Source organism: Podarcis bocagei (assembly GCF_964188305.1).
Source record: "Podarcis bocagei genome assembly, chromosome: 5".
NCBI lineage: Eukaryota > Metazoa > Chordata > Lepidosauria > Squamata > Lacertidae > Podarcis > Podarcis bocagei.
The window spans coordinates 50,120,432-50,136,710 of NC_138129.1; the positions used below are offsets into that span (position 1 = coordinate 50,120,432).

Sequence of the window (16,279 nt, forward strand, 5' to 3'; positions counted from 1 at the left end):
CCCGGGGCCATTGTCTTCACCATCTTCATGGGACATGGGACATGTTCTACTGCCCCACCCCCACTGCTGCTGCAGAAGCATGTCCCCAACAGAGGCCCCTTGCTGGAGGCGCTGGCCCAGTCTCCACTATGGCACTGGAGAGTGGCAGCAGCGGAGAGAGGTCAATAAGTGTGTGCCGCTGGGCACCCACAGTATGAGGCCCAAGTTGGCTCCTCTACCTGGAGAAGGGTCTCAGATGTTGATCTAAGGGCATGGACAGGTTCCTGTCAACAGAGGCATTCCATTAAGTATTGGGACATTAATTTGAGATGTGTCTTTCCCCATGCATTAGACACTACAGTAAGACAAGTTAGAGTGAGACAAATATTATTTCCCAAGTATAAATGTTAAGTGAGACTGGCATTGACCAGCTGTAGTGCTTTTGCCCAATGCATTTTGTGCCAGATTTTACAAAAGAAGGCAATTCTGGTAGCTGGGTCGTAGCTTATTTTCTACACATGGAACCATGAGTTGTTGTTTGGAGGGAAAAAATGACAGGGAGAGGATATCCAGAGTGAATAATGAAGCAATTAAAAAGTCTAGCAAAGTTGAAGCCCTTTGGAAATGTGGAAAGTAACTGGAGAGAATTAAAACAGCCTTTCTCCTGCAGTTGGTGACAGAACAGAAGATCATCACAAGGTACTTTGTTTATGACAAAAGCTGATGCCTTCGATGGGCTTAATTGTCTGGAGTTAACCCAGGAGAAGGAGGCAATTATGTACCTTGTATTACAGAGGGTTGAACAGGACTGCATGGAACGTGGAAACAAATTATACTGGAGAGACATTTTCAGCCATGTCATCATATTTAGGGTGACTTTCTCACCCTTTGTAAAGTGCAAAGGCCAAGAGGGAAGCGAAGGAAAAAGTTTTGCAGCAGGAAGTGCTGATAGTGTAGGGGGATGCAAACGCAGTTATGAGTCTGAGAAAATTAAAGAGCTCATTAGAGGCCCTCGTGTTATTGCATAGTTCTCATGAGAAGTGCATAGCAAAAGTTCCTCTGATGCAGTGCTTCCAAGGCAGGCGTTAATGCAACATTATTGTACCTACAACAGGAGATTGGAAGTTGGGCAATTTCCAGCAACTTGAGTGTGTGTGCAGCCCCCTTAAATATTTTATTGGGGGGGTGAAGGAGTTGCCCTGGGCCCCTAGGAGTTGAGGGTGATATATGTGTTGAGCAGTTCTATGCACACTTACAGAGGAGGCAAGCCCCATGGAAGTAAGAGAGATTTATGTTTGAGTAAATTTGCAAAGGATTGGGTTGTAAATCAATCACCAGCACATTATAGTGATGAATTATGTTCCGCTGAAATGGATTTAGGCTTTCTTTTGCAAATAGCCTTCTACGTATTGAAATGCACTGGCAGTCAGAATGACCACAAACCACAACACAAAGAGAAAATGGGCTGGCTCTCCCTTGCAGTAGAGTTTATTTTTTACCTCATCACATTATATAGTTTGCTGATAGTGGTTATGATTCCTCCCTGACAAAAGCTCGGTCTCTTTGGCAGCTGCATTGCATAATTTCCTTACTCTGTTTTCTCCATGATGGGAAAGAATCTTGAATTTCAACCTGGCCTGCAGGTTTCAAGGGGCACAGGGGCCCTGCCAGTGAAAAGATGGCAAGCCTATTTGCAGCATGTCGGTGCTTTGAAGTGGAATCATTTTGTTTATATTCAACCCCCTGAGAAGTTGAGAGCGGGCACTTTAGTTTCACAACATGCTTGCGTGAAGTAGTTTGTGCCGGTAAATGTTGCAGCGTGGAGTGCTTCTCTTCAGGATCCTAGCCAGCTATGCCCTTTCCCATGATAATCCATTCCACTCCCTGCTCCTTTTTCCATTCCTCCCTTCCAGCAGTCAATCAGTGTTCTGTGCCCACTGAGCTACCTTTACTGAGCTGCCTTTATCTCAGCCCCGCACTCAAGGTTTTTCTAAAGGTTTTGTTTCGGTGGGCGGTAGTTCTGCAAAGCAGAGACATCACCTTGCTAACATAAGTCCGTATAGTTAAAGCTATGGTTTTCCCAGTAGTGATGTATGGAAGTGAGAGCTGGACCATAAAGAAGGCTGATCGCCGAAGAATTGATGCTTTTGAATTATGGTGCTGGAGGAGACTCTTGAGAGTCCCATTGACTGCAAGAAGATCAAACCTATCCATTCTTAAGAAAATCAGCCCTGAGAGCTCACTGGAAGGACAGATCATGAAGCTGAGGCTCCAGTACTTTGGCCACCTCATGAGAAGAGAAGACTCCCTGGAAAAGACCCTGATGTTGGGAAAGATGGAGGGCACAAGGAGAAGGGGACGACAGAGGACAAGATGGTTGGACAGCGTTCTCGAAGCTACCAGCAGGAGTTTGACCAAACTGTGGGAGGCAGTGGAAGACAGGAGTGCCTGGCGTGCTCTGGTCCATGGGGTCATGAAGAGTCGGACACGACTAAACAACTAAACAACAACAGTTCTGCAAACCTTAAGTTTCCTCTGGTCTGCCAAGCATCCACACTCTGAGAACATATCTGTGACATCTGGTAACTTGCTCAACACCACCCACCTCCAAGTTTCAAGCCACTCCACACCACACTGAGTCTGGAAAGCACAGCATTTTATTGCTCTTGTGGCAGTGAAGCATCGTTGTGAACAGGATGTGTATTTGTCTGGGAGAAAAGGCAGGAACAGAAAGGCAGAAGTGGGTGGAGAGAGAGAATGAAAGGGCTGCAGTAACACACACAAGAGGGGGGGGAATTGGGGTGGTGGTGGGGAGAGATTGCTGGAAGATACAGTGGGAAAAAGAGAAGGATGATGACAGACAGGTGACTTACTTCCAAAATAGAGATATACAGAAGAGAGCATGGGAGAGAAAAAAGAGGCAATGTGGAGAGTGTGCATCAGAGAGGGAGGGGCATTCACAAGAAAGATTCTTCCACTGTCCGGCATTTAGGTAGCTAGTACAAGGAGGGTTTGGATGCTGGAATTTACCAGCCAAAACATTGGCTTCAGGCTCCCAGTCTGTTTCACAAACACAGGGTGAGATTCCCCTGCATGCTGCAAGTTCCTTACAGATAGCTTTCAGATATTTTCCAATAATAAAAAAGACTTGCCTACCTTGTTTTGAGTTTTCTTCCATGTGTTGAAAAGCTGCTTACTTTGTTGGAAGATTCAGGACAGCTGTTCACAGTTTCAGACCACAAGTTTGCCATGAATCAACAATGTGACTATATGTAATAGTCCCGCTCTAGTCTGTCTTGGTCAGACCACACCTGGAATACTGTGTCTAATTCTGGTTGCCACAATTTAAGAAGGATATTGACAAGCTGGAATGTTGGTAGAGGAGGGTGACCAAGATGATCAAGGGTCTGGAAACCAAGCCTTATGGTTGAGGGAGTTGGATATGTTTAGCCTGGAAAAGAGATTGAGAGGAGTCGTCTTCAAATATCTAAAGGGCTGTCACATGGGAGATGGAGCAAGGTTGTTTTCTCCTGCTCTGGAGGATGGGACCTGAGCCAATGGATTTAAGAAAACAGATTCCGAATAAACTTCAGGAATAACTTTCTGATGGTAAGAGCTGTGTGACAATGGACTGGATTCCCTCAGAAGGTGGTGGACTCTCCTTCCTTGGAGCTTGTTAAGCAGAGGTTGGGTGGCCATCTGTCATGGATGCTTTAGTTGAGATTCCTGCATTGCAAGGGGTTGGACCAAATGATCCCTGGGATCCCTTCCAACTCTACAATTTTATGATTCTAATGGAAGATAAAAGCATAATGCATAATGAACAGAAACATTAAAATAATTATGATAAATTACATCATTAACAGTGTCACAAAAATGACATACCCGCCAGCCTCTAAAACCCTAACAAAAATGTGCTTCTTTCAAAGTGAATATTGAAATTAGGGAACATCCAGTACAGACCTGCACATTATTTGTTTAAAGAATGAAAATTGTTATGCACTAGTGTCTTTTTGAAATGTATGCCTTCCCAGCCCCCAGATATAACTCAGCTGTGTTCTCTCTGTGCTTATTAAATGAATTTATAAATTTAAGGTTGGATATCTACAAAATCCATGGGGCATGTGTTGGCTTACATGTGTGGCAGCATCATAGCCTGTATTTGCTACTGGGATTGTTTTGGGTGAACAAAAGGTGTTTCCTAGTAGTGTCAAGAGGGGACATCCAGGCTCCAGTAGCGGACAGCGCAGTGGGGCAAAGACTCTTACCTGACCTCCCAGCAGACGAGTTGCTGCTTCTGGGAGGAGAGAGGCAGTGGTGAGGGCAGTGCAGTGCTGTGCAGTGCAAATGCACCAGTGCAGTCAATCTATTTCTGCTTGTGTGTTTGCACCGCACCATTCCAGTCACTGTCCAATCCTGGTAAGCAGCAGTGACTCGCCTGTCAGGTTAGGAGGCCAGGTTAGCATCTCTGTCACACTACACTGTACATTATTGCCAGGCTCCTTAGCCTTAGCCATCTAAATTTTCTTCCTCCAGTGACTTCAGCAATGAGGCTTTGTGGATGGCTGTACTTCTGTGGACTTTAAATCCTTGGAAAGCTGATGTCCCCAAAACTCATAACTTCTTTTTCTCATTGTTTCTCTCATGAGTAATTTTGGGTTACATACACAAATAGCTGATTGAAAGATAATTCCGTAATCATAAAGTTCTAAAAACTAGGCTCTGTTGCCTTTTCAGCGACCCAGATCTATAGTCTCTAGCTGAGAAGGAAATTGACATCCTTTGGTTTGCATTTCTGTCTGTCTATATGAGAAGCTGTCAGCATACAGCTTTTGTCAGAGTGCTAGAACCACCCAGGAGAGAAATGTGGGTGGCTTGGGCTGTTGTGCACAAATGACACTTTGATTGGTGTCTCATTTCTCCTATTTGTTGATGCAGTGAAGAGACTACATTGACATTCAGTTTCACTCGCTTTCATTTCCCATATCCCATTAACAACATTCACCAACGATGCACTCCTGGCAGAAAGGCATTCTGAACATTAGTTGTAGCCACCACCACCCAACAAAGATGACCCGTTCTCTTCTTTTCTGGTGGCCACTGTGAGAACAGGATGCTGGACTAGATGGGCCACTGTAGGGCAACTTGGGGAGAATTCCCTCTGATGCTTGTGGAAGCAGATTTCAAAGCATTACCGTATTTTTCGCACCATAGGGCGCACCGGACCATAGGGCGCACCCAGTTTTTAGGGGGGGAATTCAAGAAAAAAAATCTTTCCCCCCCCCGCAGCCCCAAAGAGCAGCGTACAGGCTGCACACAACCTCTCCCTGCCGGAGGGGTTGCGTGCAGCTATGGATCAAGCCAAGGCAGCGAGCGGGATGGATCCTGCTCGCTGTTTTGGCTTCCCCTTTAGCCCCGTGCAGCCTCTCCTTGGCGGAGGGGCTGCACAGGGCTTTCCTGGCTTTACTGGGAGGTGGGGGGATTCCCTCACCTCTCCCCAAAGCCCGCAGAAGCCGTGCAAACCCTTTAAAGAGATCACGGCTTCTCCTGGCTTTCCTGGGAGGCGGGGGGATTCCCCCACCTCCCGCAAAACCGGCAGAAGCCGCGCGCCTTTTAAAAGGGCTGCACGGCTTCTCCTGGCTTTCCTGGGAGGCGGGGGGATTCCCCCACCTCCCGCAAAACCGGCAGAAGCCACGCGCCTTTTAAAAGGGCTGCATGGCTTCTCCTGGCTTTCCTGGGAGGCGGGGGGATTCCCCCGCCTCCCGCAAAACCGGCAGAAGCCACGCGCCTTTTAAAGGGGCTGCACGGCTTCTCCTGGCTTTCCTGGGAGGCGGGGGGATTCCCCCGCCTCCCGCAAAACCAGGCTCCCCCCCCCAGCCTTCTAACCAAGTCGGGGGACAGCGGCAAAGGCGCGCTGCGCCCCTGCCGCTGTCCCCCGAGTTTGCGGGGCTGGCGACGGGGAGGAGCAGGCTTCTCCCCCCGCCAGCCTTCTAGCCAAGTCGGGGGACAGCGGCAAAGGCGCGCTGCGCCCCTGCCGCTGTCCCCCGAGTTTGCGGGGCTGGCGACGGGGAGGAGCAGGCTTCTCCCCCCGCCAGCCTTCTAGCCAAGTCGGGGGACAGCGGCAAAGGCGCGCTGCGCCCCTGCCGCTGTCCCCCGAGTTTGCGGGGCTGGCGACGGGGAGGAGCAGTCTTCTCCCCCCGCCAGCCTTCTAGCCAAGTCGGGGGACAGCGGCAAAGGCGCGCTGCACCCCTGCCGCTGTCCCCCGAGTTTGCGGGGCTGGCGACGGGGAGGAGCAGGCTTCTCCCCCCGCCAGCCTTCTAGCCAAGTCAGGGGACAGCGGCAAAGGCGCGCTGCGCCCCTGCCGCTGTCCCCCGAGTTTGCGGGGCTGGCGACGGGGAGGAGCAGGCTTCTCCCCCCACCAGCCTTTTAGCCAAGTCGGGGGACAGCGGCAAAGGCGCGCTGCGCCCCTGCCGCTGTCCCCCGAGTTTGCGGGGCTGGCGACGGGGAGGAGCAGGCTTCTCCCCCCGCCAGCCTTTTAGCCAAGTCGGGGGACAGCGGCAAAGGCGCGCTGCGCCCCTGCCGCTGTCCCCCGAGTTTGCGGGGCTGGCGACGGGGAGGAGCAGGCTTCTCCCCCCGCCAGCCTTCTAGACAAGTCGGGGGACAGCGGCAAAGGCGCGCTGCGCCTCTCCCGCTGTCTCCCGAGTTTGCGGGGCTGGCGACAGGGAGGAGCAGGCTTCTCCCCCCGCCAGCCTTCTAGCCAAGTCGGGGGACAGCGGGAATGGCGCGCTGCGCCTCTCCCACTGTCTCCCGAGTTTGCGGGGCTGGCGAGGGGGAGGAGCAGGCTCCCCCCCCGCCAGCCTTCTAACCAAGTCGGGGGACAGCGGGAAGGGCGCACTGCGCCTCTCCCACTGTCCCCCGAGCTTGTGGGGCTGGCGGTGGGGCTCTCCTGAAGCCTGGAGAGCGAGAGGGGTCGGTGCGCACCGACCCCTCTCGCTCTCCAGGCTTCAGCGAAAGCCTGCATTCGCACCATAGGACGCACACACATTTCCCCTTCATTTTTGGAGGGGAAAAAGTGCGTCCTATAGTGCGAAAAATACGGTATTCTGGAGATTATTTTCAGTCACCAGTTGTAAGCCCTGTTCCCAGAGTGCTTTGAAACCTTCCTTAGTCCTCACAATCTCCTCTGATAATCTAGGTAAAGGGACCCCTGACCATTAGGTCCAGTTGCGGACGACTCTGGAGTTGTGGCGCTCATCTCGCTTTACTGGCTGAGGGAGCCAGCATACAGCTTCCAAACCAGAGCAGTGCACGGAAATGCCGTTTACCTTCCCGCCGGAGCAGTTCCTATTTATCTACTTGCACTTTGACGTGCTTTCTTACTGCTAGGTTGGCAGGAGCTGGGGGACCGAGCAACAGCAGCTCACCCCATTGCGGGGATTCGAACTGCCGACCTTCTGATCGGCAAACCCAAGGCTCTGTGGTTTAACCCACAGTGCCACCTGCATAATCTAGCTGGGTCTTAATTTGGTTTCCTGATTTGGGCCTGATGCTTTAGAAAATAGAGGTGTTTAGTTTCCCTTTATTTCTCGCCATCCCCTTCAAAACCCTCAAGGCCCTTGCCCCCTTATCTCTCCACTCTTAGATCCCAATACACCCACACTCATGACCTTTTGCATCTCTAGCTCTACCTACTCTTCACAGGTCTCCTGTTCTCTCAAAAGACGTTATTATTTATAAAGTGACTAATGTTGACTAGGGGGTGCCTGGCTCTGTTGTTGTTTTAATATACACTTCTGTGAGTGTGGGGCCAGTGAACCAGGGAGTTCCACTAAGGCTTTGAGGACTGAATACTCAGACCTTCAGCATGCTATTATTGTCTTTACTGATGTATAACACAAAATAGCTGGGTAGACAGGACTGAGAGCCTTCAATAGACATTTTAAGTCTTCCCTTTGGGACTGGAAGCTTCACTGTCTGACCCTTTCTGCTGCCTCCACGTGGACCTGTCTCATACTCTCCTTGCTTCCTCTTCCTGCTTTTCTTCACCAGCTCTGAACTAGCTTTCCTTCCCATCCTTGAAGTGTGATACAGCTGCAATCTGCTTAGTTCATGTGCAGTGAATCTTTTTGTATTTTTTGGCAGTCCTTGTATGACTTACCCTGCCAATAGAGTATTATTTTATTTTGTGGGGGAGCTGGGGGTGGGATCGTTATCCAAGCCCTGTCCTCCAGCAGAAAGTCATAGCTGCTCAATGAGTGGAGAGACTGGAGGAGCTTTTGTTCTATCCCAATGGGCTGTTTATTATTGCAGAAATGAGAGACACTATGGAGGGAGGGAAGAGGGTGATGTATCAAGAACTCCCTGAGGAAACCAATGCTGAGAGAAGAGTGGTATTTTAGGTAGCATCAAAAGGCCAGCACTACTGTCTGAAGGACAAATGGCCCCCATTTGATTGGAATTATTATATTTCTAATTTCTGGTCTTTTGGTTTCCTTCTCTTTTCAGTTCCTTCTCTTGCTCTCACACTGTTCTGTTTTCAGTTCTTCTTCACTTCTTGTTCTTCTGCTTCAGGGTGAGCTGCATGTAAGGCAGCCAATTCCCCGCATGTTATTCTGTCTCATTTGGGACAAGAGGGGGCTTCTTTTTCTCTGTATGCTTCTCACGCTTAACGGGTCATTCAGGTAATTTGCGGTGGCCACCCACACAAATTCTACCATCTCTGCACATCGTTGTCAAGCAATTGCAGCTTGTCACTGCAGGGCAGGACATCCTACTCAACCAAAGCATTCTTGCAGCATTATAGCTAGAGGCTCATGGATTCCACATTTTTCAGTCTTGTCAAAAAGAAGACTCTACTTTTCTTATTTATAAATCACTTCTAAAGTACTATGTGCTTCAACACCAGTTGCTGCAAACCAGAGCCCATGCGTGGAAACAAGTCTGGCAGGGCATTACTTGAGACTGCATATTCCATCTCTGGAGACTTACTTCACATCCATATTTTTGTGAGAGGACAAGTGTACAAGGTAGGACCAGCTGTCTGCATCGGATGTCAAAAAGTGCCAGGAAAGCGTCACACCCAAAACCAAAAATAAAAGCTAGTGCAGTCGTGCCCTCCAGTCCCACCCTCCTTTTACGCTCCTGCAGTCCAGGGAATTACAACAATAACTGACAGCTTCCCCAGAATTTCTCTGCCCCTCTGATTTCATTATCCATGGGTGTTAACAGGCCAAGTAGAGTTTTTCTGCTTTCTTAATCACTGGTTGTCACTTCCTAAAACAAGGGGATAGATTATCCTTCTCAAGATGCCCCTAAATCTTCCGAGTGTTTAGAAAGAATTACAGTGGATGAATCACTCAGTAATTAGTACTCTCTGTAGCTTCCTGTACTGCAGCTTTCGGTTCTCCATGTTTTACTGTAGTCAGGGACTGGTATTCAGTGCCCTCTGCAATCCCACCAACACACCTTACCTGCTCACTGACAGCAATTGAGAGAAAACAATACTATGGCTTCTTTATATCTCCCTTGTTACTGAACCACATGGTTGTGCTGACTCAAAGCAACTTTCTTCATTGCCCAGATGCAACAGCCTGACTTGCTGCAATCCCTGACGTTGAGCCTGTCTCTAAAGCAATGAAATATCGTTTCTTGGAATGAGTATGCCAGTGAGTTAAAGCAAGCTCCCTCTGCACTCAGTCTGCATATCTCCTTACATTTAATTGGTGCTCTTGCGTGCTTTGAAGATAAGCTATTGAAAGAAACATTCAGAGAAGTTCTGGCTCTGAAACTGGAATGCTATTAAGCCCTTTCTAATCCTTCATTATCTCTGCTATTCATTGCTGACACTCTCTGCCATTAGGGCCCAATCCAAAGTTCATCCGAGTCAGTAAAGATCCCACTAACTTTTACGGTAGCAGCTCATCTGAGATAGCTCAGCTGGTAGAGCAGGAGATGCTTAGTATCAGAGTTGTGGGTTCAAGTCCCACATTGGGCAAAAAGAGTCCTACATTGCAAGGCATTGGGCTAGATGGTCCTTGTAGTCTCTTCCAACCCTACAGTTCTGTGATCTTAAGTGCAGAATTTTCTGACTGCATTCAGCACCATAAGTGCTGGACAGCTCCCAGAATCTTGTCATCTTGAGGACTGTCGATTAATCAAATGGGCAAAGGGAGGGAAGGGATCTTGAAGGAACTGAAGCTACAAACGTTCAGACACATTGGGTGCTGGTATTAGAAACCCTGAGACAAATTCCTGTTATAGTAAAATGTATGACAAACTTTCCTATCCATAGAACACACAAAGATGTCTAAGTGTAACCCACCACCTGGCATGGAACAAATGTTTCATCTAAATTTAATTTAAATTTCTTAAATTATTTTTGCAGCCTTTTTTCCTCCCCTCTGTTCATATTACAAGAGCCCATTTGTAGATATTTACATGTAGCAATGATGCATTCAGTATGGTCCAAATTGCACACATCATCTACACAGAAGACCACTCAGCCAGCACCAGCCTCAGTTGCACATAAGTCAGCATGGCAAGTGCAGTCTGTGTAGGACAGTAACAGTTTCAGTACGGGATTATTCTGATACATCATTATTGCTCCTAAAGAGAAAACACTATGTTGTTGTTGTTTAGTCGTTTAGTCGTGTCCGACTCTTCGTGACCCCATGGACCAGAGCACGCCAGGCACTCCTGTCTTCCACTGCCTCCCACAGTTTGGTCAAACTCATGTTGGTAGCTTCAAGAACATTGTCCAACCATCTCATCCTCTGTCGTCCCCTTCTCCTTGTGTCCTCAATCTTTCCCAACATCAGGGTCTTTTCCAGGGAGTCTTCTCTTCTCATGAGGTGGCCAAAGTATTGGAGCCTCAGTTTCACGAGTGGTCCAGTGATCACTCAGGGCTGATTTCCTTAAGAATGGATACGTTTGATCTTCTTGCAGTCCATGGTACTCTCAAGAGTCTCCTCCAGCACCATAATTCAAAAGCATCAATTCTTCAGCGATCAGCCTTCTTTATGGTCCAGCTCTCACTACTTTATTTACAAAATGAAGTCAGCAGAACATAAAATTGTTGTTTGCATTGTCTTCATTCCATAACATTCCCAGATGGAGGCAATTTAAGAATGGACTCAATAATGCAGAACAAACACTTTCGCAGGTGATTCCAATATATGAGCCCTTATTTAGTTCCTTTGTGCTATCAACCATTCATTTCCCCTAATATCTTTAGAAAAAGTCCTAAAATCTCTATAATCTTTCAGGATGCAGGAGGTGGCTGCTCTTCAATGGGGAAGATAATTGATATAAATAAATCAATACCTTGGAGGACAAGGTGTTTGCATGCCAACATTCTGGTCTACATTAAGAATAAATCAACATTCTGTCTACATTCAGAATAAATGGTTTTGTGAAACCTTTTTTTGGATTCAAGGTGAATACGTGTAGGCTTAAAGTGGGGAGGGAGAGGGGGCACACATGGAGCCTCACTCCAATTCTCCTGTGTGTGCTGGCTCCACTTCAGACATTTCTACATGCAATACGATGGCATGAAGGGGGATTCTAAAGTGCATTTGAGTAAACGTGCTTAGAACTTGCCCTTTGATCAGGAACCCTGATAACACAAGATTCCCAACCGCTGGGAGGATTCTAAGCACATTTACCTGAATGTGCTTAGCATGTCCCTATCATATATTTGTGCTGGATGTGGGAAGTGGATCTGGAATGTGCAGGAATGTCGAGACGGGCTTGTGTGTGTGTCCCTCCCCGCGTCAAGACCAGATGCATTCTTCACAAATGGGGCTTAGATCTCCATAAAGTTGGGAACAACTTAGCCAAGCAAGAAACTCTTCATTGAATGTGCCTACGGACTTGGTTGCTACTACAAGAGAGTCGTTTTGAAGCTGTTTGTCAGTTTGACATGCCATTTTTCACAATGAGATCAAGGAGATGGTTTTCATCTAAGCTTGGATGTAGTTGGATACCATCTTGAATCATGATGGTGGACTGAACCTTTCAAAACTGCATTGGTTTTTGAGTTTATTAGAATTCCTGAGCAATGCCAAGTAGAAGACTTCTGTTCTACTATTGTATATTGGAACGTTGTTGTTTACCGTGCATTTGGACTCTTATTAAGATATTGTAACTCAGTTTTCTGTGATCAAGGAGCAGGTTTTTGTCTGTGTGCGGATACCATTGGACAACATTTTGAATAATGATAGCAAACTATACTCTAATTTTAACCATTGGGTTTGTTTGTTTGTTTGTTAGATGTCTTGAATGACTAGTTATGTATATTTTGAGGTTTGCTGAAGCCCCTCCAGTTCCATTCTTTCATATGTGCACGGACATAACTTACCATGTACATAGCTCAGGGATAACCAATGTGGAGCCCTCCAACTATTGTGGACAATCTCTCTCATCAATCTCAACCAGCTCTACCAGTAGTCAAAGATGATGGGAGTTGGGGTCTACCATATCTAGAAGGTACTACATTGACTACCCTGATGTAGATCATCATCTTTATACCAAGAGATAATATGGGCCACTGCCTGCATTGGAAAGGCTGAGTTCTGTGGAAAGGAAACACACACTTGGGTGCTGTTGATTTAGAATATAGTTGAAGCATTATCATCCAAAGCGTCAACAAAGAAAGGAATATGGCCAACATACAGAGATCTATTAACTGAGCAAGAAGGAAAACTAAAACTTAAAGACTATGATGAGATAAAGGAATATCTTCAGAGTTGGTTGCATCACAGGCAACTAAACAAAATCTTTAAAGAAGACAATAAGAGAGGATTTACTTACACAGCTTCCAAATTCCAAAGGGATATCATAGACGATAATTCCAAACTATTGAAGAAGGCCTATAATATACTTTTGGAATGGGAAACTAAAGACAAAGAAGTTAAATCGGTAAAGATTAAGTGGGCAGAGGACATAGGTCATAATATACATCATGGGACTGAAACTGCCTTGGTCGCACTGGTTGATGATCTCCGGCGAGCTAGGGACAAAGGTGAGAGTTGTTTCCTGGTTCTGCTGGATCTCTCAGCGGCCTTTGATACAATCGACCATAACATCCTTCTGGACCGTCTAGAGGGGTTGGGAGCTGGGGGCACTGTTATACAGTGGTTTCGCTCCTTCCTCCTGGGCCGTGTTCAGAAAGTGGTGGTGGGGGATGAGTGTTCAGACCCTTGGGCCCTCACTTGTGGGGTGCCTCAGGGTTCCGTCCTCTCCCCCATGCTTTTTAACATCTATATGAAGCCGCTGGGAGAGATCATCAGGGGGTTTGGACTGGGTGTCCATCAATATGCAGATGATACCCAGCTCTACCTTTCTTTCAAATCAGAACCAGTGAAGGCGGTGAAGGTCCTGTGTGAGTGCCTGGAGGCGGTTGGAGGATGGATGGCGGCTAATGGATTGAAGTTGAATCCTGACAAGACAGAAGTACTGTTTTTGGGGGACAGGGGGCGGGCTGGTGTGGAGGACTCCCTGGTCCTGAATAGGGTAACTGTGCCCCTGAAGGACCAGGTGCGTAGCCTGGGAGTCATTTTGGACTCACAGCTGTCCATGGAGGCGCAGGTCAATTCTGTATCCAGGGCAGCTGTCTACCAACTCCACCTGGTACGCAGGCTGAGACCCTACCTGCCCGCGGACTGTCTGGCCAGAGTGGTGCATGCTCTAGTTATCTCCCGCTTGGACTACTGCAATGCGCTCTACGTGGGGCTACCTTTGAAGGTGACTCGGAAACTACAGCTAATCCAGAATGCGGCAGCTAGACTGGTGACTGGGGGCGGCTGCCGAGACCACATAACACCGGTCTTGAAAGACCTACATTGGCTCCCAGTACGTTTCCGAGCACAATTCAAAGTGCTGGTGTTGACCTTTAAAGCCCTAAACGGCTTCGGCCCAGTATACCTGAAGGAGCGTCTCCACCCCCATCGTTCTGCCCGGCCACTGAGGTCCAGCGCCGAGGGCCTTCTGGCGGTTCCCTCATTGCGAGAAGCGAAGCTACAGGGAACCAGGCAGAGGGCCTTTTCAGTGGTGGCGCCCGCCCTGTGGAATGCCCTCCCATCGGATGTCAAGGTGATGGACAACTACCTGACATTCAGAAGACATCTTAAGGCAGCCCTATTCAGGGAAGCTTTTAATGTATGATATTTTAGTGTTTTTTGGTTTCTGTGGAAGCCGCCCAGAGTGGCTGGGGAAACCCAGCCAGATGGGCGGGGTACAAATAATAAATTATTATTATTATTATTATTATTATTATTATTATTATTATTATTATTATTAATTTGAAGATTGGATAAGGCTTTGGAAAGTGATTTTGAAATTTACAGACTGTATATTGCTGAAAGAGAATTATATGAAGATGATGTATAGGTGGTAAAGGTAAAGGTAAAGGGACCCCTGACCATTAGATACAGTCATGACCGACTCTGGGGTTGTGGCACTCATCTCGCTTTATTGGCCGAGGGAGCCGGCGTACAGCTTCTGGGTCATGTGGCCAGCATGACTAAGCCGCTTCTGGTGAACCAGAGCAGCGCACAGAAACGCGGATTACCTTCCTGTCGGAGTAGTACCTATTTATCTACTCGCACTTTGATGTGCTTTCAAACTGCTAGGTTGGCAGGAGCAGAGACTGAGCAACAGGAGCTCACCCCATCGCGGGGATTCGAACCGCCCATCTTCTGATCGGCAAGTCCTAGGCTCTGTGGTTTAACTCACAGCGCTACCCGCGTCCCTGTATAGGTGGTATGTCACACCAAATAAATTGGCAAAAATGTATAAAACAGAACAAAAGAATTGTTGGAGATGCAAAGAAGGGGAAGGTACATTTTATCATATGTGGTGGGATTGTAAGATTATTAAGAAATTTTGGGAAATGATTTATAATGAATTGAAAAAAAATGTTTAAAGTAACGTCTGTTAAAAAACCAGAAGCTTTTTTGTTAGGTATTCTAGGACAAGATATTCCGAAAGAAAAACAGACATTGTTCATGTATGCTACAACAGCAGCAAGAATTCTAATAGTGCAAAATTGGAAGACCGGACAAATTACTTTTAAAGAACAATGGCAAGAAAAACTGATGAATTATGCAGAGTTACGGACAAATTGCGTGAAAAGGACAACAGTGACTTTGGAAAAGAATAGGAACCTTTTACAACATATTTACAGAAACAAAAAAAAATGGACTCATTGGCAGGATTTAAATAAATATTCACAACTTTAATTACAAAGAACAAGAAGATTATACAAGTTGATAAAACATTATTATATATACACAGCAGAACGTAACATTTTATGTAACAAACCAGAAATGGAAGCTGAGGGAAGTCAACAAGGAGGGGGGAAACTGGAAAATGAATGTTATTGATATTGGATATTTGTTATGAGAAAAAGAAAATTAATATATAATATAGATAGATAGATAGATAGATAGATAGATAGATAGATAGATAGATAGACAGATGATTGATAGATATAGAATATAGTTGCCTTCTGCTAGGAACTACAGCCAGGCACTGTCAGCAATGTGTGCTGAGCTAAGTTACACCACTGTGTAACAGAGCATCTTCCTTGACAGTATTGTCAGATTGGTGTCTCCCACCCAGGCTGGCCACTAGGCTATTCTAGGTAGAACGGCTTCTGTTGTTTGGGCTAAATTGAATTGGTTTATTATTATTATTATTATTATTAGTTTTGCTCTGTACTGGAAATTGTGTAATTCTTCCTCTCTCTCTTTCATTTCAGAAATCTTCTGGATAAGGATACTTTCTCCAAATCTGACCCATGTATGTACATTTTCTATATAGGTTCACTGCCTTGTAAAATATACTTTGGCTACAGGGCTTCTGTGATTAGCTCACAGAGGTTCTTGTAGAATCCATGCATTACATTTCAAATGCATGGATTCTTGGAGTTTAACACTGCTTAGATTCCCCCCTCCCTGTGCTTACAGATTTCTTTTTTAAAAAAGAAGTTTATAAATGCTTTAAATGAATGAATAAAAGACCACACTCTTTGAGCATGCTGAACAAGATTAAGCAGTTTAAATCCCATTCATTTTAACCTCTGAGACATAAATTTAGTTCTTCCATTGACATCAGTTGAAGTTGAAGTTGCCAGGTAGTGTTCTGGATTCATTGACTCCTGGTTGGCAACATGGCTGGCTGGCTAGAACCTTAAAGAGGAGCCCTCCACTTTGGTTGGTGGCTCCACTTGCAAAATGCCATTTTCTTTGAAATGTCTCTTTGGGAACATAGACAGCATCCTTAGCAGCTCACACAGATG

General features: G+C 46.6%; 1 protein-coding gene across 1 annotated transcript in view; it reads left to right on the forward strand.

Moving 5' to 3' along the window:
- Window positions 1–16,279, forward strand: part of CPNE5 (copine 5) — a 133,585-nt gene that overhangs the window by 19,167 nt on the left and 98,139 nt on the right. Inside the window, exon 2 of the mRNA XM_081194239.1 lies at window positions 15,740–15,780. Coding sequence (XP_081050365.1) covers window positions 15,740–15,780 — 41 coding nt within the window. The remainder of the gene's footprint in view (window positions 1–15,739; window positions 15,781–16,279) is intronic.